General features: G+C 38.4%; 6 protein-coding genes across 8 annotated transcripts; 3 read left to right on the plus strand and 3 right to left on the minus strand.

The window, feature by feature from the left end:
- Window positions 1-344: 344 nt before the first annotated feature.
- Window positions 345-11,255, minus strand: LOC110858631 (structural maintenance of chromosomes protein 4). 2 transcript variants are annotated; one of them, XM_035858625.1, is made up of 11 exons: window positions 11,102-11,255; window positions 7,026-7,120; window positions 6,182-6,956; window positions 5,900-6,097; window positions 4,922-5,809; window positions 3,799-4,155; window positions 3,539-3,635; window positions 2,414-3,468; window positions 2,109-2,341; window positions 1,709-1,892; window positions 345-1,624 (listed from the first exon to the last, which is right to left on the minus strand). In XM_035858625.1, the coding sequence occupies exons 3-11, from the start codon at window positions 6,932-6,934 to the stop codon at window positions 716-718; spliced, it is 4,674 nt and encodes a 1,557-aa protein (XP_035714518.1). In that variant the 5' UTR covers window positions 6,935-6,956; window positions 7,026-7,120; window positions 11,102-11,255; the 3' UTR covers window positions 345-715. The 2 variants fall into 2 exon arrangements, with proteins under 2 accessions (XP_035714518.1, XP_021963150.1); XM_022107458.2 differs by lacking the exon at window positions 7,026-7,120 and having other exon boundaries at window positions 11,102-11,253.
- LOC118438454 (coiled-coil domain-containing protein 151-like) lies at window positions 7,116-9,411 on the plus strand. The gene is made up of 3 exons (XM_035858768.1): window positions 7,116-7,719; window positions 7,806-8,058; window positions 8,140-9,411. Exons 1-3 carry the CDS (start codon window positions 7,205-7,207, stop codon window positions 9,409-9,411), a joined length of 2,040 nt encoding a protein of 679 aa, XP_035714661.1. The 5' UTR covers window positions 7,116-7,204.
- Window positions 11,256-11,307: 52 nt separating the features above from the next.
- Window positions 11,308-12,773, plus strand: LOC110858634 (39S ribosomal protein L9, mitochondrial). Of its 2 annotated transcripts, none has more exons than XM_022107461.2 (6): window positions 11,308-11,492; window positions 11,597-11,762; window positions 11,835-11,995; window positions 12,080-12,167; window positions 12,265-12,377; window positions 12,439-12,773. In XM_022107461.2, the coding sequence occupies exons 1-6, from the start codon at window positions 11,406-11,408 to the stop codon at window positions 12,688-12,690; spliced, it is 867 nt and encodes a 288-aa protein (XP_021963153.1). In that variant the 5' UTR covers window positions 11,308-11,405; the 3' UTR covers window positions 12,691-12,773. The 2 variants fall into 2 exon arrangements, with proteins under 2 accessions (XP_021963153.1, XP_021963154.1); XM_022107462.2 differs by having other exon boundaries at window positions 11,352-11,492; window positions 11,575-11,762; window positions 12,439-12,766.
- LOC110858635 (riboflavin kinase) lies at window positions 12,767-13,965 on the minus strand. The gene is made up of 3 exons (XM_022107463.2): window positions 13,411-13,965; window positions 13,160-13,262; window positions 12,767-13,082 (listed from the first exon to the last, which is right to left on the minus strand). Exons 1-3 carry the CDS (start codon window positions 13,657-13,659, stop codon window positions 12,964-12,966), a joined length of 471 nt encoding a protein of 156 aa, XP_021963155.1. The 5' UTR covers window positions 13,660-13,965; the 3' UTR covers window positions 12,767-12,963.
- Window positions 13,966-14,296: 331 nt separating this feature from the next.
- Window positions 14,297-17,244, minus strand: LOC110858632 (histone acetyltransferase type B catalytic subunit). The gene is made up of 8 exons (XM_022107460.2): window positions 17,093-17,244; window positions 16,849-16,935; window positions 16,712-16,787; window positions 16,516-16,639; window positions 15,585-15,961; window positions 15,286-15,500; window positions 14,931-15,199; window positions 14,297-14,863 (listed from the first exon to the last, which is right to left on the minus strand). The coding sequence occupies exons 1-8, from the start codon at window positions 17,097-17,099 to the stop codon at window positions 14,690-14,692; spliced, it is 1,329 nt and encodes a 442-aa protein (XP_021963152.1). The 5' UTR covers window positions 17,100-17,244; the 3' UTR covers window positions 14,297-14,689.
- A 637-nt stretch (window positions 17,245-17,881) lies between these two features.
- Window positions 17,882-18,814, plus strand: LOC110858636 (40S ribosomal protein S27). The gene is made up of 4 exons (XM_022107464.2): window positions 17,882-18,039; window positions 18,269-18,377; window positions 18,486-18,596; window positions 18,683-18,814. The coding sequence occupies exons 1-4, from the start codon at window positions 18,034-18,036 to the stop codon at window positions 18,709-18,711; spliced, it is 255 nt and encodes an 84-aa protein (XP_021963156.1). The 5' UTR covers window positions 17,882-18,033; the 3' UTR covers window positions 18,712-18,814.
- The last annotated feature ends 549 nt before the right edge of the window (window positions 18,815-19,363 follow it).

Raw genomic sequence — 19,363 nt, forward strand, 5'->3', positions numbered from 1 at the left:
AGCATCTCTTTCATCCATCCATTGTTTCTGAGAGGAGAGGTTGGTGTTGCTTGGTCGAGTCGACTTGGCATAAATCAAATCGTTATTTTTTTGTGACTTGACCACTGCTTTGGCCAAATGGAGAACAGATTCTTGGATTCAAAGACGAGCTTCATTGTTGGTTTGGTGAAGAGGAGATTCACTTGACCTTGATTCATTGAAGATCAAGAAGAAGCAAAAAATTGTTGCTATTATGGATTATGTGCACTTTTTGGTCTCATCGGAACGGATACAATTCATTTTGGTTATGAATATTTAATATGATGATATTATCTGATATAGTGATGAGCCGTGCATGAGAGGAGTTTTTAGTTTCATACTTCTGTCATCTTTTATTAAATCTCCGTAGTTGATTTGTAGAATTGTAGACAATAAAAAAGTGCAAAATGTCACGAATCTATTTATAGGTTAATATTGTCTAATCTTGTGCTACGTGAGGTATAAGCGTAAATATCTGTACTTGGTTAATGACATGAAAGAGAGAAGAGAGAATATTCATGAATCTTACAAGAAAACATTAATCTAAATACAATAAAACTCTAACGAACAATTTGACAAGAAGGAATTTATGATAGATTTGTTTTATAAACATGTCATTATTATGATTATGATTATTACATAGATAGAAACCATATCGTCCCGTTATTGCCATATTATTTGGTGTCTGTTAGCTGGCTCATTCTTGAGACGGACCAATCTCATCGACGTCAGAATCTTGAGAATCTCGAGCAGACTTAAAACTATCCTCCTCGTCGTCACCACCACCACCACCAGCAGGTGCGGGAGTGAATGGCACAACGGGTGGGTTGCCCTTTATCGGAGAAATTTCAGGACTGACATCAGTCGGGCCGATAACACCACCCTCTTCGTCACTGTCATTAATGAATCCACCACCCTGGTTTCTCGTTGCATGTGCTGGCCTTCTACCGACAAAGGGTGTGGAGGTAAACTTTGGCAAGGAACTTCGTTTTGGGGGGATAGATGCTACATCTGCATCTGCATCCATGTCTTCAAACATGTCTGCACTCCCAAGAGCTTCTTCAGCAGCAGCACTTGGGGCATCGGAGACTCGTCCTGGAGGTGTAAAACTGTTTTCTTTTTGTTGCTCTAAAACAGTTTTCTCTATAACTGTCGGACTTTTTGGTAAATGGGAATGATTCTCCTCTTCACCATCTTCTTCTTCTTCTTCGACGTCAACTTGTACATCCTCATCGATGATTGCTGATAAATCAATTCTTGGAAACTTTCTCGTCCTATTTTGCTGCTGCTGCATTAGTTCCAACATTGCAGCTTTGCTTGTGCCGGCGATAGGAGAATTGTTTTGCACTGGAGGAACTTGTGACGCTGGAACGTCTTGGGATTGGAGTTCTTTCGTAGAAGGACCAGTATTCCCTTGTCCTTGGCTTGCCAATGGATTTCGCGCTCTGTCAATCTTACGTCGAAGTTCAGCAACAATCTTTTTCACACCAAAGTGAATGCAGTACGACATATTGTCCACTTTGTAAACACCGAGAAGACTGTCGGCCAGTTCAAACATGTTGGAACGCAGCGAAATGATGATAAATTGGGTAAACTTTGTTCGGTCCTATTCATAAAATAGTAAAATAATAATTTATTACCATCATATAACACAAATGTTCAATACAAGTAGTAGAATTTTTAACCTTACCTTAATGTAATTCGCAATAATTGATACATTTTTAAAATCCAGGGCAGCATCAATTTCATCCATGACGTAAAAAGGGCTGGGTTTAAAATGATGCAAGGCAAAAACCAGAGAAAGTGACGACAAGGTTTTCTCTCCACCAGACAAGTTGGAAATCTTTTTCCATGTCTTCCGTGCCGGTCTTACCCTAAAAATACGCCGAAATAATCAAATTACAATTCTTTGCCTTGACTCTTTATATAATTAACATTTATAGAAGGAGTTATTTTTAAAAGTCAGTAAGTTGCTAATGCAATGTTGAATCATTGTGAAAAACACGGCTCATTAGAGGTGTCAGAAGAAATAAACATCATTCTTAACTATTTCAACAAGTTTAGTATTAATGTACATAAATAATACTCACGAGAAATTAATCCCGCAGCCAAAGAGATCTAGCGTGTCCACAACTTCCAGTTCAGCGTCTCCGCCCATTGATATCATCCGGAACATTTCCTTCAAACGTGATGAAATTAAAGCAAATCCTTCCATGAATTCCGTAGATCGCTGTTGGTCCAGCAGGCAGTAGGCTTCTCGAAATTTATCTCTTTGGGTTGTGATCATGTCCAATTCTTTGATCCGTTCCAGTAATGTCTCAATCTAGAAGGAAAGAACTTAACATTTTTATCCATACAACAAATCAGTACTCACTCAAAGAGACTTGATACACACCTTATCTCTGTATTCGTCCAAAATATTCAAATTCGGAGTAGGTCTACTTTTAATTTTTTCTGAATACTTTTGAATTTTTCTCTCCAGTTCTGGCACAGGATATGCCCGGATTTCATTGTCCGTGAATTCTTTAAATTGCTCAACGTCTTCTTCTGGAATATCATGCAACTTTAATTTGCTTCTCGAATCGTCCACATTTTTGAGATATGTTTGGCATCCTTTCATCTCATTAGCGGCGTCTTGATGTTGGTTCTCAAGAGAGAGTTTTTGTTTTGTTAACGTATTCTCTTCTTTTTGATTTTCATGAGAGTGTGAATTTAACTCGTCGAATATTTTTTTAGTTTCCTTCACTCTTGCTGAGAGCCCTTCGTCTAGATCTTTAATTTCCTTGGCTTCAGATTCCACCTTCTTTCTCCTTTCATTCTTCTTCTCCATTGTGTTTTGCAAATTAACAATTTCTTGTTGAAGAGATTCCAGCTTCTTTTCCGACTTTTTGCGGTTAGTCTCGCAATTTTTCAACTCGACGATCTTCTTGTTAAGCTCCTCTTCAACTTTCTTTCTCTGCTCTTTGAACTTGTCTAATTTCTTTGTGATTTCTTTCTTCTTTATGACTTGGAGATCATGAACTTTTTGATTAATTCGATTAGCATTTTCTTCTGCCTCTTGGAATGCTTCTAGCAATTCGTCGAATTCACTGACGGCTTGCTCAATTTCAGCCTCTTTCGCTTTTAGGACAGCAGGAGTGAGGGCTACATCCTTCACTTTTTTACTCTGAGTTTCAACGTTGGCTTGCTTCAAGGGAAGTTGTGCCTTCAGTGCGGCCATATCCGAAGTGAAATTATTCAATTTGCGTTTAATTTCTTCAATCTCTTCGCTGAGTTTTCGTGCGTTTTGCGTTGCTGCTTGACGAGTTTCTTGTGCCTTTTGATAGTGTTGGAGAGCATCGTCGTGGCGTTTCCTTAAATTAGCCAACTGCTGTTTAGTAACTGTAATACCTGACCGATTAGAGTTCAGTTTCCCTTCTGTTATTGGTCTTCCTCCGCCAACAAGGGATCCTAAAAGGAAAGACAGGGCACGCAATTACTTACCCAATCAATTACTTGTTATTTACTTAATCGCTCTTACCAGTGACTTCTACAATTTCTCCTTTCAATGTTACGACTCGATGTCTTCGGCTTCCACCATAAGAAACTTTTGTAGCAATGTCTATATTATCAGCAACCTGGAAATTAGGAGAAAACATACGACATTAAGTACCAACGTGATAAATTGACAAGACACTAATCGACATATTCATTCATAAGATGTCAGATTGTGAAATGTCATAAAAAATTCATGCCATATATTAAACAGGAAATATCGTATAATGTTTTGAGTTGACTCACCAAAGTATTTCTGAACGCTTTGTAGTAAGCAGGAATAAGATCCCGATCACTAATATCTAACAAGTCAAAAATACGATGAGACTGGTTCGGTGTGTCAAATCGTTCTTTCGCCTGTCGAACATAGTTATGTAGTCGGCTGAGGCATACAAAGTTTTGAAATGGGAGATCATTTGCTCGCAAAAACTCAATGCATTTTCCGGCCGTGTCATCATTATCAGTAATCCAGTGCTCAAGTTGTCCGGTGCTCACAGTTGCAGCAATGTTGTATTTTTCCGGAATTTTTGCCAAGTTCTTTAACCTTCCGTACAGCCCGGCAAGTGTCCCATCAGCTTTCGCTTCGAGTAAGGCACGATCAACCTATATCATAATTAGGTCAGATATAGATAAATGCATAAAATTACATGATTATTTTGTTGAGGTCATATTTTTTGTAAACAAAATGCGGCATTTATAAAACCACCCCCACCCCCACCCTCGTCCACCCCCACAATTTTTATGGGGCAACGTGAGATACCTTGGGGCAAAGTGAGATTCTATTTCATATTGGGGTATCGTTCGTAATTAGCGAGCGAAGCGAGCAGGTTAGGTTAGATCAACTAGGTACGCGGAAAGCCTGGAAGGCTGAGCTAGCAAATCTAGCTAGCTAGGCTAGATAGAACCTAGGTAGCTAGGGTAGCTAGAACCTAGGTAGCTAGGCTAGATAGAACCTAGGTAGCTAGGCTAGATAGAACCTAGGTAGCTAGGCTAGATAGAACCTAGGTAGAAATTCTAGCTAGCTAACCTAGGTAGCTCTGCTAGCTAGCAAGGCTAGCTAGAAGTGCTACCTAGGTTCTATCTAGCCTAGCTAGCTAGGTTAGCTACCCTAGCTACCTAGGTTCTATCTAGCCTAGCTAGCTAGATTTGCTAGCTCAGCCTTCCAGGCTTTCCGCGTACCTAGTTGATCTAACCTAACCTGCTCGCTTCGCTCGCTAATTACGAACGATACCCCAATATGAAATAGAATCTCACTTTGCCCCAAGGTATCTCACGTTGCCCCATAAAAATTGTGGGGGTGGATGGGGGTGGGGGTGGACGAGGGTGGGGGTGGTTTTATAAATGCCGAACAAAATGCCTAATGCCTCACCTTATCCATTTGATTGTTACCCTCCAATGCTTCTTGAGCCGTTTGATACTCGTCTCTCGCCTGCTCGAATGTAGTTCTTTTTCCAGCTTCCACCTCCTGAAGTTGAGTCTCCTCGCTGATCAATTGCTCTAGTTTCCCCTCCAGCGTAGCTATCTTGTTATTTCCCAAACTGGTTCTTGCTTCCTTGTCTTTTTTGCTAATAGTTTCCTTCAATTTCTCGAGGTCTTCTTCCATTTGATTCAATTTCTGCTTTTCGACTCCCTCACGCTCTTTTGAATTGCCCAATTGTTTCTTAAGCTTGTCCATCACAGCTTTCTTTTCATCCCGTACAGCTTTTTGTTCAGCAAACTGCTTGTCCGTAATTTCCTTCATTTTCAGAGCTTCTTCAACTTTTATGTTCAATTTTTCCAAGTCTGATTTGACGGAACGTTCTTCTTTTTCAATGTCCGTATCCAAATCCAACTGTCGTTTTGTCAACTGCTCAATGTCCCTGTTGTGAGTAGCTGGGATTCCGATTTGTCTTTCGATGTCTTCCTGTAACTTTGTGACTTCTTTCAAATGTTTTTTACGTGTTTCGTTTAGCCGTTGCAACTCTTGATTAAGTTGGATAAATTCGGCGTCAGCAGCATCAAACTTTTTCTTCACCTTGGCATATTCTTTCTCTGCAGTTTTGTATTCAACTTCTGCTTTCTTTGTCTCTTCTTTTCTTTTTTGATTGGTGGAAAGGATTTCGTCGAGACGTATCTGTAAAGTTTTAATCTTTACTTCCAACTCCAGCTTGATTTTTTCCTTCTCCTCCACTTTCTGCTTCGCCGTGTACTTTTGTTTTTGAAAAAGAATATTTTGGTAGCGCATTTTTGCATTTTGATCTCGAAGATATTCCTTTGCCTGTTGTAAGGAATTAAATTAAGGGAACAAATGTCTAAATAAGTCAATTTGAATTTTGTATATAACAATGTAGCCTAAATATGCAATCACCTTTCTGACAGGTTCAGCTAAAGCAGCCTTTTCTTTTTCTGCCTTGTCCACTCGTTGCAATTTCTCGTCACGTTCATAATCCAACTTTTCTACTCGTTCCTCTAATTGAGCCAAGGGACGTATGTAACGACGGGTGCCAATTACATCTTCCAAAAACTCTAATAAGCCATCATTTCCATTAGAGCCAATCGGTGGTAGCTATAAATGTATTAGAGAAGCATATTTTAATCGTATTCATTCATTTAATGTATACATAAAGTGAGCAGTGTATGATTTATATACCTGAGCAATTTGCTCTACTTCTCCTTGCAAAATAAGAAACCGATTATGTGTCAAATCCACACCATTGGACTTGAGAAATTTTGCAATTTCTTGGAATTTGACAGTCTTTCCATTCAAATAGTATTTGGAACTATTGTCCGAGAATGCTTTCCTCCTAACTGCGATTCTTGACCCCTCCACAATCTGAAAGTCGTCCGCCCCCTCTTTCACTTTATCCCCGTCGTCAATGATTTTAAAAAAGTGAACAGTGACAGCACAGCTTCTGAGATCAGGAAGCAACTCTGACGTGTGAATTAGAGTGGATACTTTCTTGCAGCGGATTTTAGATGCCCGATATCCAAACACGAACAGCATGGCGTCAATTATGTTACTCTTTCCGTTCCCGTTGGGCCCAATGATGGCAGAGAATGACTTGTGAAAGGGTCCCATCTCTTTAATTCCTCCATAACTTTTAAAGTTCTCGCAAACAATCTTCTCAATCACTAAACGTTCTCCGGTGAAGGGATGCTCCGTTCGAGTGATTTTTGGAGGGATGTAAATGTCCTCCAAGTAATGCCCACCCTCTTCCTTTTCCATTTCACGAACCCAGTCTTCTTCATCATCTTTAGCTTCGATGATTGCACGTCTTTTCATCTGATGAAGTAAGTCCTCGTCATTCTCTCCAACATCTTCGCCAGCGCCTTCCTTGTTTTTCGCTTGGCGTCCCCGCTTCCTGGGTTTCGCCGGGGTGTTGGCGGCCGCCCTCTTGGGCATTGTTCTAACCTTTGGCTCTTATCTGTAAGAAACAATTTCCTCAAATAAGTACATGTATATAAGCATGAACTTATAAGCACTAAAAACATACTTAATTAAGCAGTTGGATCAATACACCAATCTGAAACCTTCTCCATAAGAGTTGAATCAATATTTATTATTGATTTAACATGCCAGCTTTCTTTTCTGTGCATTTTTAAAGACAAATTATTAAAGTTATTAATATAACATTTTTTAAAACCGTCTGATAACTAAAAGATTTTTTTCAAAATGTCGCAAAAAGCACGAGCCACATCCTTAGAAAATATCTTTGTGAGTGACACTCATCGAATAATTTACACGGAAATTTCTTATCTAAAACGCCGCATTCACCTGGTCGAAGGAGAACGAAAAGCAAACTACGAGTCCAATGAAGAGACGTTAAAGAAGAACGAGACCAATTTAAAGGAGATAAAAGAAAAAAATGTTCAGTTGAAGAGTGAAAGAAAGACGATGATCCAGTCCAAGGAGATTTTTGTAAAGGAAATCTCTGCCAGATTGGGAGGAGAGAAGAAAGCGTATGAATTCAAAAACAAAAAGTTTGCAGAGGTCGTAGACATTTTAGAATGCAAAATTGGAACGTTGCGAAACAAGCAAAACTATTTGAAATACTCGAAAGAACAACAAGTCGCTTTAATGAGCAAAGTGGCCGAGGAGGAGGAACAATTGCATAAGATGATGGAAGGCAATTTAAGACCAAAACGGACCAGTTCTAATAATAAAACTGTTCCACCAGCAGTTAAAAAGTACGGCAATTTTGCCACTATTTTGCTTAATTAATTTTAACTATTAATATAATGCATAACGTACATATGTATAATTGCAACTACAGAAGACTGGATGGGATAAAACATACCGAGACGTCCACGGCCGCAATGATGATGAAAATTACAGAGGCAGACAACATTCGATCCCGTTACAAAAACATGATCACTCTTTTAAAAGAAGAAAACGTTTCTCTGAACATGCAAGTTTCAGAAAATGATAAGAAGTTGGCCTCTGACGTTGCAGAAATTGAACGGATTCGACAAGTGCTAGCTGATTCGTTGAAAGCGAAGAAGGTGGCGAAGACAAGATTGACCGAGGTAGAAAATATGGGTTCATCATCTCGGTATTTAAGTTCTTAAGTATTATTTATGATCAAAATGTATGGTAACTTTGCCTAGATTGAGGAAACGACAATTAAAGCTTATTCTGAACGAGAACAACACCTCCACGAGGCACGCCTTCAGCTAAAAACTATTCGAGAAAAAATGGAGCAAATTGGAGCAAAGTTATCTTTCCCAAAATTCCATATGATTCATCGCGACTCTTCAGTTGCGGATGGTGGAGGCCTCTACGTCGGCTACCAATCTGCAGATGATAAGCGAGAAGGAAAAGGTCAGTCCATCGTGGAGACCGTTTACGCCGAATTGGCAGCAATGATTGGCGAATCTGATCCATCTCTCATTGTCACGAGGTTTGAGGAACAAAGAAACCATGCGAAAGAGCTCCTCGTGCAAGAAGAAAACGTAAAATCAGTCGTTCGGAAGGCGAAACTCCGGAAACGCTTCCTCGACGACAAACTGAGCCAACTCCAATTTAGCGGAGGCCTCAAGAGGGAAAAGCTGAATACTCGAACCTCTAAAATCAACAAGGAGATGTCGTCAATTTCTATGCAAAGGGACAAGCTCAATAGTTGGCGTGAAGATCACATCCTCGTCATGGAACAAATGCTTGCAAAACTTAACGAAATCTGCACAATAAATGAATTCAAAGTCCCAGCTCATTCTGTGAGCAGTGAAATTCCGGCAGAAAATGTAGTAAGCTTACTCAAACTGGTACTTAAACAATTGGAAAGATTATTGGGGAGTGGGTTTGAATTTGGGTCGTCGTCATTTTCATTTTCTCCTATGCCCCCAACTACCCCGACGACACTCGCTCAAAAATATGGAAACAATGACGACCTCAATACCAGTTCGGAAGGTGGTGGTGGCCTGATCCCATTCGAAATTGCAGCCGAAGGGCCGTCGATTTTCAACTTGCCTTCACCCGTGGGTTCCACGACCAGTTTCCGACTTGGAGGTTCCATCTCGGACCTGGACGTAGGAATAGGCGGGGGTCATGCACTTGGAGACATGTCGACAGGGTCCGCATCCGATATTCTGGCCTCGTTTCGAGATCGCGCCCCTTCCATTCTAGTTCATGACCATGACCGAATTAGTGGTGGGTTGCATGTGGGAGGCGGAGGAGAGTCCTCACAAAGAGAGGACAGTGCAGGGGGCATGAAGGGAGGAAAAGGGAGGGGGAGAAAGGACTCCAGTGAAGAAGAGGAGGCTGTGACACGAAATTTTGTGAAACGCCAGTCTCAAATTCTGTACGAGGCGAAGACCAGAAAAGGACGGTTTACTCCGGGGGGTGGGTCTGCTGGTGGTGGAGGAGCGATCTCTAGGAGCTAATTCGACTGGAGGGAGCAGGAAATATTAGCAACGAAAATGGATTCAGTTTTTGCATTGAGCCTTAGATTATGTAAATTTACATTTAATCTAAAATTAGAAAAGCATTGGGGTCCTTTAAAATAATAATTTCGTCCGTATGACATTGTACTATCACTTTGGAACAAGTCGATAGAATGAGTTTGGAAAAAATTTAGTTAACCGTCGGTCTCCGATAGGGTTAAGTGATACGTAATTTTGTTCAGTTCGACGAGCTGAACAAGAATATCGAAACCCGAATGCGCGGAAACGCTCCGTTCAAAAGTTATGGCGGGTCAAAGTTTGAAATTTTTATTGCATTTTTGGACGTTTCAGAGAATTCTACGACTTTGTCTCACTTTGCCCCAAAGCGGGAAATTTTTTGGGGTATATTGAGATTTTGGGGTAAGGTGAGATTTTTAGTTTTTATTCCAGAATATTGAATTACAATCATTTTACGGCACGGCGGGAGGGGTTTCGGGGTACTTTGAGACTTTTGGGGTTATTTCCTATCCAATTCCCCAATTCTAGGTAGCACTTCTAGATAGCTCTTCTAGGTAGCACTTCTAGGTAGCTCTTCTAGGTAGCACTTCTAGGTAGCTCTTCTAGGTAGCTCTTCTAGGTAGCACTTTTATGTAGCTCTTCTAGGTAGCACTTCTAGGTAGCTCGTCTAGGTAGCACTTCTAGGTAGCACTGCTAGGTAGCACTTTTATGTAGCTCTTCTAGGTAGCACTTCTAGGTAGCACTGCTAGGTAGCTCTTCTAGGTAGCACTTTTATGTAGCTCTTCTAGGTAGCACTTCTAGGTAGCACTTCTAGGTAGCTCTTCTAGGTAGCACTGCTAGGTAGCTCTTCTAGGTAGCACTTTTATGTAGCTCTTCTAGGTAGCACTTCTAGGTAGCACTTCTAGGTAGCTCTTCTAGGTAGCACTGCTAGGTAGCACTTCTAGGTAGCTCTTCTAGGTAGCTCTTCTAGGTAACACTTTTAGGTAGCTCTCCTAGGTAGCACTTTCCGCGTATTCAATCTAACCTAACCTGCTCGCTTCGCTCGCTAAAATACGAACAATACCCCAATATTCGACATAATTACTACCAGTGCGGGGCTCCCGCTTTCGCATTTTCCAGGTTCGCTTCGCTCGCGGTCGCCATGTGAGGGCCCCCGTTTTGCCACGTTTTGCCACAATCTCACGTTACCCCGAAAATCTCATCTTACCCCAAAAATGTCCTCCCATGTCGGAAATTGATTGAAATTCAATACTCTGCAATAAAAACTAAAAATCTCACGTTACCCCTAAAATCTCAATATACCCCAAAAAATTTCCCGCTTTGGGGCAAAGTGAGACAAAGTCGTAGAATTCTCTGAAACGTCCAAAAATGCAATAAAAATTTCAAACTTTGTCCCGCCATAACTTTTGAACGGGACATTTCCGCGCCTTCTGGCTTCGATATTCTTGTTCAGCTCGCCGAGACGAACAAAATGACGTATCACTTAACCCTATCGGAGACCGACGGTTAACTAAAGTCTAGCCATGAGTTTAGCAAGAGACAGACAGATATACGGACATAATAGCTCTATAAGCCCTGACTCGGGCTAAAAAGTTGTAAATACAATTTGCAATTTATGATTAAATCAATTAAATGTAAAGTGTAAAGAGTGAATAAAATGTGACTTTGTTACCGTTTCTTACTCCGACTAAAGTTCTTCTTCTTCTGCTTTCCAATCTCTTCTTGACTCGCTTATCTCAGGACCATTGTATTCAAATTCAAATTTTTAATTTTTAATTTTTAACTAACGGTAATCTAGAAAGAAACTTTGTAACGTGTCTTTCTTACAATAATCAACACAGCAGAAATTCTAACCGCTCAACAAACCTCATTTACTGGAGTCGCGGCAAAGTCAAATTTTAAGTCTCACATTTCCCACCCGGTGCACATGTGGACAAGAATTATTTTTGTTCAAATTAGTTAATTTCATAAAATTTATGAAAATGAATTCTGCCAGTGGGAAACAATTGTTGCAGCTTTTCCAGGTCGTCGCAAAAAGACCGTTCCTTCAACAAAGTTTCAGGGTGGGTAACTACTATTAAAATAATGAACGCAACCAACTCCAATAATTTTGTTACAAAAAATATTTTTTCATATTTAATTTAGGATTTTTTGTACTTAATTTTAGACAGCTACTTACATTGTTGAACGAAAATATCCAGCCCCATTGGCCAAGATTCATAAATACCCTAGCTTAAGGAGACGTCACCAGGTTTTTAATACAGTCCAAGATAAAAATCCAACTCCCTATGTGCGCCCGTTGATGAATGTTTTGCTCACCGAATACGTTGAAAGTGAGTGGATATTATCATAAATGTGATTTACAAAGCTTTGATTGTTTGATAAACTTTGTTATTTACCTTCAGATGTGGGACAACCTGGAGAATGTGTCGAAATTTGGGCGAAAACTGGACGTGAGTTGATTTTAAAACATAAAGCCGTCTACCCAACGCCAGAAAATAAGGAAAAGTATAGGGATGCGACTGCTTTAAATATTATGAATTACAGTTCCAGATATGTAAAAAATGTAAGATTTATCTCTATTTATAGATTGCAATTTTCGATTCCATTTCAGTATACATTTTAGTTGCATGTATTTATTGTTTTACAGACAATGGATATTTTGTCAAAGCTTATCCTGTTTATCACAATGAACAAAGATGTTCCTTGGACCTTGGAACCTTGGCATGTTCGTGTAGGTAAGATAACGTCGTTGAGCAATTTAACTTCTTACTTTAGCACTTTCCTTTTAATTTTTGTTGGCCGAGAAATCTAATACGATATTGTGTCCTCTAGCATTTAGAAAAGCTCACATCATAGTTCCAGACCATGCCATAACATTGCCGAAAAATCCTATAAAAGGACCAGACCTTACTTTAAATGGCAAAGAATTTTATGTGACAGTAACAGTAAGTGTAAACGTGACATTACTTATGATTTAATTCTATATCTTTCTTCATTTATTTAAAGATAAACAAAACAGAGCAAGTCATAGTAAGAAGCAGAATCGTTCACTGGACGAGTAAAGTCGAAGAAAGACTGCCTTGGGTTCCGTTCCCTTTTAAAAAGCCTGCACCACTCTTATTCGAAGAAGACAAAGTTATTGAAGCCCAGCTCCCAGCAATTGAGCCCTTGAAAATGAACGAGGATGAATTGGAGGATTTCATTGCGAAAATGAAACTTAAATCTCAAGGAAAAATTCTAGTTAAGAAAATATTATAGTCTGCGTTAGCATTAATCTTATTGCTCTGTATTATTAGTCAATTTAATAAACCAAGTTTAACGGAAAGTAAAAATATCCTTAAAATAGTCATTCTTTATTTAATACATATTTCCATAAAATGTGCGCAGGTACAATTTTTGCGAGATTCTTCTGTTTTTATAGGCATTCTGACTATTTTTATGAAATTACAAAGTAATTTTTGTTAATTAAATTTTCAGTTGCAAATTCAGACTCATACTAACATTTAACCACACATAACGCAATTAATCTAACTAAGCGAATCCATTTTCAGTCATGAAGAAATTGTTGTTCTTGTACTCCAGCATTTCCGGTTTGTCTAGTTCTTTAAGAGTAAATTGTATATCATTTTCGATGGCGATTTTTAATTCGTCTGAAATTTAAATCAATTTGTTATTATTTTAAAGGACACTAATATTATATATACACATAAAATTGTAAATTGTGTACCAATGCTGCTAAAATTTTGTTCGTCTCGTATATGACCAGCAACACAAACTTTAAGGATGGACCCGTAAAAATCTTCTTGATAATTATGGATTATATGAGTTTCCTGAAAGAAAAGAAAATAAAAGTTAGGTTTCACATAAGGATAAGAACTTTTCATACAAAAAATGACCGACCAAATTATAATTTATAATTTGAAATGCCTTAGACCGGTTTATTTATGTAAATAAACAGAATGTAAATTAGTCGCTTACCATGGACTTGACCTGGTTCTTAAAGTAGGGGTTCCATCCAAGGGATAAGCAGCACTTCTCCACCACACCCTGATTCCCAACTTTTGCCCACCCAAAATAGATCCCTGCTTTAAGTTGGTCCGGTAATTTATCGACTACAGATTGTTCGTAATTTGCTGTCGGAATTCCAAGACTTTTAGAACCTCGCCCGAAACCTTTGACCACTTTTCCTTTCACATACAGGGGAAGAATGGACTTCATATTTTGCATAGAATGGATAGCTGTAATTAATTTGCGCTGATTTTCTTGTAAGTTTGTAAAATTTACAGTGTAAATCGTGTAAACGAGTGGTACTACAATAATATGTGTAAAGAAACGTGTGAATTCTTATTTCTCTTTCATCATTCGAGCAAAACACCTCTTTACACGATGAGAAACAGAGACGGACTGGTCTTTACTAACGCGAAACACCAAGCATTACTCGCTTTTTTGACGATGCTCAAAGGCTTTGAGTCAAAGCTCAATTGTATTTCGTCGGTAAAACACGTATGATAGATACATAGAGATACATAATATAAGGATAGATATGCTATATGATATCTACACTGCTATTTAACTGTTATTACTACTTTTATCAATTTTACTTTGCACCGGGACTAGGTTATAATGATGAGTGTTTGTTTTGTATTACGTACTTTTTAAAAATTGATGCCAGATGCCTGTTGGGCGAGTTCCTCATGATGATCTACACATATGCATACCTATTCTATATTTCTAGTTCTGTATTTTATATGATGAGTGAGAAAATGAACGAATAATTATTTTATAACCACTTGAAGTGATGCATGACAAACGCATACCAGATAATTAACTTAGTCCGTCATCCGTATTAGACTTTTTGATTAGGTAATTTTTGTAATCAAATTATTTATTTTGACTTGGGAATTAATTTCGCTGTTAAAATTTGGCATGCAGATACAGCGTACAAATTAATGGGAAAGAGTTGAATATAGGAAAAATATATAGGAAATGGTGAAAGATATTATATAAATATTTTAACTATTTATTTTTACATTTTAATTTCTAAATCTCTACTTCCCCTATCCTATGAAAAAATCTATTTGAATCTTAGTTAGCTACTACGCAAGTATATTCCTTATGCTAAACTGCTACTTAAGGAAAGACTACACACTACTTACTGGTCACCAAACTTATTGTACAAAACAATATGAAAAAAGGAAGTCCAAGAAGTCACCGTGTATAGTCCCGAGTCCGTAGTGAATTATTTAAGTTAAGCACTTTAGCATCCATGTTTATCTAGCCGCATGTGGACATTTTGATAATGGGACAACAGCATTTGAAAATTGCTTTCGAGCTCCGTCTTTCTTGTACTATCATCCAGGGCTGCAGCTTTATTCATTTCCGGGTCGTAGCATTTTTTACGAATCATTCGCTTAATGTCATTCTCTTGTTTCTGTAACCAAACCACAAATTTTGAATAATGTTATATCAATCATATAATGTCGAACTTTTGTGCATACCTTGTAAGGGATGTTTAATCGTTGCTTAACATTCAATCGATATTCTTTGAATTCAAGGTCATCATGCACGTTTGTCACTTGGAGCCGTAAAATTTCATAGACTCGATGAGCTTGTCGTTTAGTCATTTTGAGAGTATCATGTGCTTCTTTCGCCATTTCAGCACTAAAACCATTCTTCAACTTATCTTTAGAATATGAATCAAGCTGTTTGCAGTCTTTGGCGTCTACATAGTCTCGCAGAAGTTCAAATTCGTCCGACGGATCTTCGACTAAAATAGATAGTGAAAAAGGTTATACTAAAGGTAAAAAGTTTCCATACTTTAAGAAAAATTTTGGGAATAAAATAAGTTATTACCAGTAATTTCGGTAACCGTTGGATTAGTTCTGTAATAACGATAGACCGTTGAAAGAAGGTTTGGGGCCAATCCTTGTTTTTGAAACGGCGGAAGAATAAGCATTTGTGCGATGCGAGGGCGAATGTTGAGTGGATACGCATAAAATTGATAGACGGATGAGTAACCAACAAAAGCATACGCCGTGTTTCCCTGTGACGTTTTGTACTTTTCAAACCTAAAGGAGAAATTTAAATTGTAAAAATAAGAGTGATTGAAAATGCAGAACAAGTTGATTAGCTTAGAAAATTAGCTATCTTACATTGTGAAGAATCTCCATTTGTCATCCTCGATCGGAACAAACGTCGCAGCATCGATGAAAAAGAGTACGAAAGTTTCCATTCGTTTCAAATACTCTATAAATTTGGGAGAGCTGACTACATCCACCAAATAGATCTCGAAACATCGCTCTGCTCCAATATCTCCATGCCCATTAGATGACACGCCATTCGTATTCTTCCTTGCCTTTTGACCTTTGTCATCTTGTCGGACTTTGAAGTTGGTAGAAAAATTGTGAAGTAATTCTCCAACAGGTTTGAATTCATTTTCCTCTTTTTCGACGAATCCTGAGAATTCATCTAAATTTTCCGTGTAGCCTTCTCTGAGGACTTCACTCATCTTACTAATCACATCGTCAGCCTTCAAAGTAAAAAAAAATGTCAATCAGTACTCGTATTTTAGTGCCCATATCCATATCATGGAATATTATATCTTTACAGAACAATTTCTATATAAAATTTTGTCGTTTGTAAGGAATCCGTACTAATGGTACTAATGTACATCATCCTTACCTACCACAGCTAGTAGAAATTTATTTAAGCTTAACATACATACTCTGGTCACACCTTGTTCATTTTTAACTTCATATTCTGAGAATCACCACGCCCAATTTCGCATTTCAAGATATGATTTTTGAAATTCGATATGGGTCCCTCTGATTGAAAATTTTTTCCAATTTCGCACCTCAGAAACTTTCATTATAAGCCATTAGAGACCTGTGCCGAATTCGAAATTTTGGTGCAGAACCCTACATGCCGGTCAACCGCTGGACCGATTTGGCTCACCTTCGAACTGAACGCCTACTTCTAATATGCATGTGTGCAAAATTTGAACTCAATTAGTGAAGCTGTTTTAGCTCCATCATGTCTCGGACTATAGAAGAAATATTGTTGTATAAATCAAGTCCAACAAACCTCAATGCCATCACTCTGGGCTTTTGAAACCTTCTTGTTGTACGAAATTCCCATGTACGGTTTCAGACTTCCTGCCGTCAGGCAAACATTAATTGACAAGTTTTCATATCCAAAAATTGTTTCTCTAAATCAAACACATAATAAATGCATAAGACTAGGTTCATTTCATCGTATTTTAAAACATTAAACAGGTTACCCTTCATTAAAAACTTGATGGCACATTTCTGGGTGGAAAGCATCACGTGAATTCTCCAAATCCTTTACGTTGCGTACTATGTAAAATACAAAATAGTCCATCAAGATAATTATATATTGACGTTACTTTGCACTTACTCAATCTAAACTGTACTGCATCGTTCCCGTCGCAGACGAACCGATCCATCTCGGAGGATTTGTCTGACTTTATCTTGGGGTCTTCAGCTACAAAAAAACACAATTCTGCAATTTGCATACTAAACTTTACGTAATACAATACAAATCTCGCCCATAATCTATTTAATTTAATCACAACAACGAACAGCCACAACGACAGAGAAGGACGAAGTACACATTGACCTTTCACAACCTTGGTACTTACCAGCCATCGTATCTTCTTATCTTATCGATCACACTTCAAGAACCTTCAGGCTCAAAATGCTTCACTTTTTAAAAAATAATCACAACAAAACTGCGAGCAAAAAAATCCATCAGCCTTCTGCCGCTCACTCTGCAATTTTCCCACTGAAAACCAAGGAGCCAATCATCACTCAGCTCGAAATTCCAACTCACCTCCCAGATTTTAACGGGTTCTTTCCCACAAGCTGCCCAGCTCGAGAATTAACGCCGGATGGCGGACAAGTCTGCAACTAAACGAACCCACACGGTCCAGCTAACTTCTCGGAATTCCTAACGTGGGAGCGATGGGCGATGACGAGGTATTATTTTCTCAAATCCAGCTCAACCGGCTCGTAGTCGAGAAAGATAGCCGAACTTGCGAACACCACAGCCCAATTTAATCCGGACTGCGGTATGAAATTGGAAAATGAAACTAAAAACGAATTAAATGCTTCAATTTTAAGTGCTATTAATTAAATATTAAATGCTTTGTAATTAATGTAACGAACAATACATTAGTTGAGTAGATTTGTCAAATAGAACGAAGTTGAGCAGATAAATTCACCAGTTTCTTGGCTTCGGAGGTGCATGCACTACTATGCATTTTTATACTTCTTTAAATACAATTGAATACAATTAGGGAATAATATACTTGATAGGGTAGACGTTATGTTAGACTTATGGTGTACATTCAGATATGATGATGTACGTTTCAAAAGAAATACAATTTGCGAAATAAAATTCTGAAAAATGGGGATGTAAAATTGTGTGCTATATTTCGGCTGGTTCGGGTGTCGTGTTTCAGAGGCGACGAACCACCACAAGCAGCATGGTCCATTCTTCAACCTTCCCTCACTCTTCACTCTCTCTGTGTGTCTCTGACCGTATTTTTGCTGCGAACTTATCATAAAAACCGAGTTCAAAATGCCAGTAAGTTTCTAATCTTTTCGAAAATTATCATAGTTTGTAGCAAATTGTGTAGTTGTAAGGTGTCCCTGGATGGGTGGAGTAGTGGGAGTGACAAGTTTCTAGTTTTTGCACTCGTAGATTGGAGGAAACGTTTTGTGACGTTTCCTCGTAAGAAATGTATTGGGGGAGCATGGCATGTAGAACGTGTATTGAACTTATCGGATAATTTTGAAACTTTGTTTTATTTCAGCTCGCGAGAGATTTGCTGCATCCCTCCCCGGAGGATGAAAGAAGGACACATAAATTAAAACGCCTAGTTCAACATCCTAACTCTTACTTTATGGACGTGAAATGTCCTGGTAAGGATTTATGCGTTGTATAATACAATTTGTAGTGCATTTGAATGTCGTTAAATGTGTGGGTGGACGTATTGTTGTGCTAACCATGATCTATTTCTGTTATTTCAGGGTGTTACAAGATCACTACTGTTTTTAGCCATGCCCAATCAGTTGTTATCTGTGCAGGTTGCTCCACAGTTCTTTGTCAACCAACTGGAGGTAGAGCGAGGCTAACGGAAGGTATATTATATTTTACTGTTTAAAACTTTCTCCGTCGTTGCAAAGGATGACAATTAATTAATCATTTTATTTCTGGTTTATTATAGGATGCTCCTTCAGGAAAAAACAACATTAAGGCCAGCTGGAAGATAAACTAATTGTTTTTGCAAATGTTCCATTAACGTTTAAAGAGTATGGAAGAATAAAACTTTTGCGTAAAATATTTTATGCAGTGAACATGGCCTGCTTGTTGATTATATTATATTTTTCTTTAAAATATGTGTGCATCTATATCTTAAAGGGATGCATATTATGTAGTCTTTCTTTGAAACCATTTCCTGTTCATAATGAACTTTTGCTCAGCATCAAACGAAACTTTCTTATGCATTTTGCAAGCAACGGAAGTAAAATATTTCCTGCATTTAATTGTACCAAATTATATTATATCCACCCCCACCATTACTCGATACCAAATACCATATATGCATGTAACATGGAAAGACAGCATAGTGCAATTTCATACAATATAAAATGCTAAATAGTTAAAGTTAATGGGCCATCTGTACGTTCAATCCATGTATATTTATGATGCTTTCAGAAACTTAACGTATTCTCAGTTTGCAAAGGAGAAAGAAAAAGGCAGTGAAATTGAGACGGAGTAAAAACGTTCTCGACTTGCATATCTCTTTCCCTCGTCAACCACCACCAATATTAATGCACAATATGAATATGACATTAGTTGGTCGACGGAAATAGCATGGTATGAGATTGCTAGAGGCTGAAAATCT

Source organism: Folsomia candida, unplaced genomic scaffold (genome assembly GCF_002217175.1).
Source record: "Folsomia candida strain VU population unplaced genomic scaffold, ASM221717v1 Fcan01_Sc021, whole genome shotgun sequence".
Taxonomy (NCBI): domain Eukaryota; kingdom Metazoa; phylum Arthropoda; class Collembola; order Entomobryomorpha; family Isotomidae; genus Folsomia; species Folsomia candida.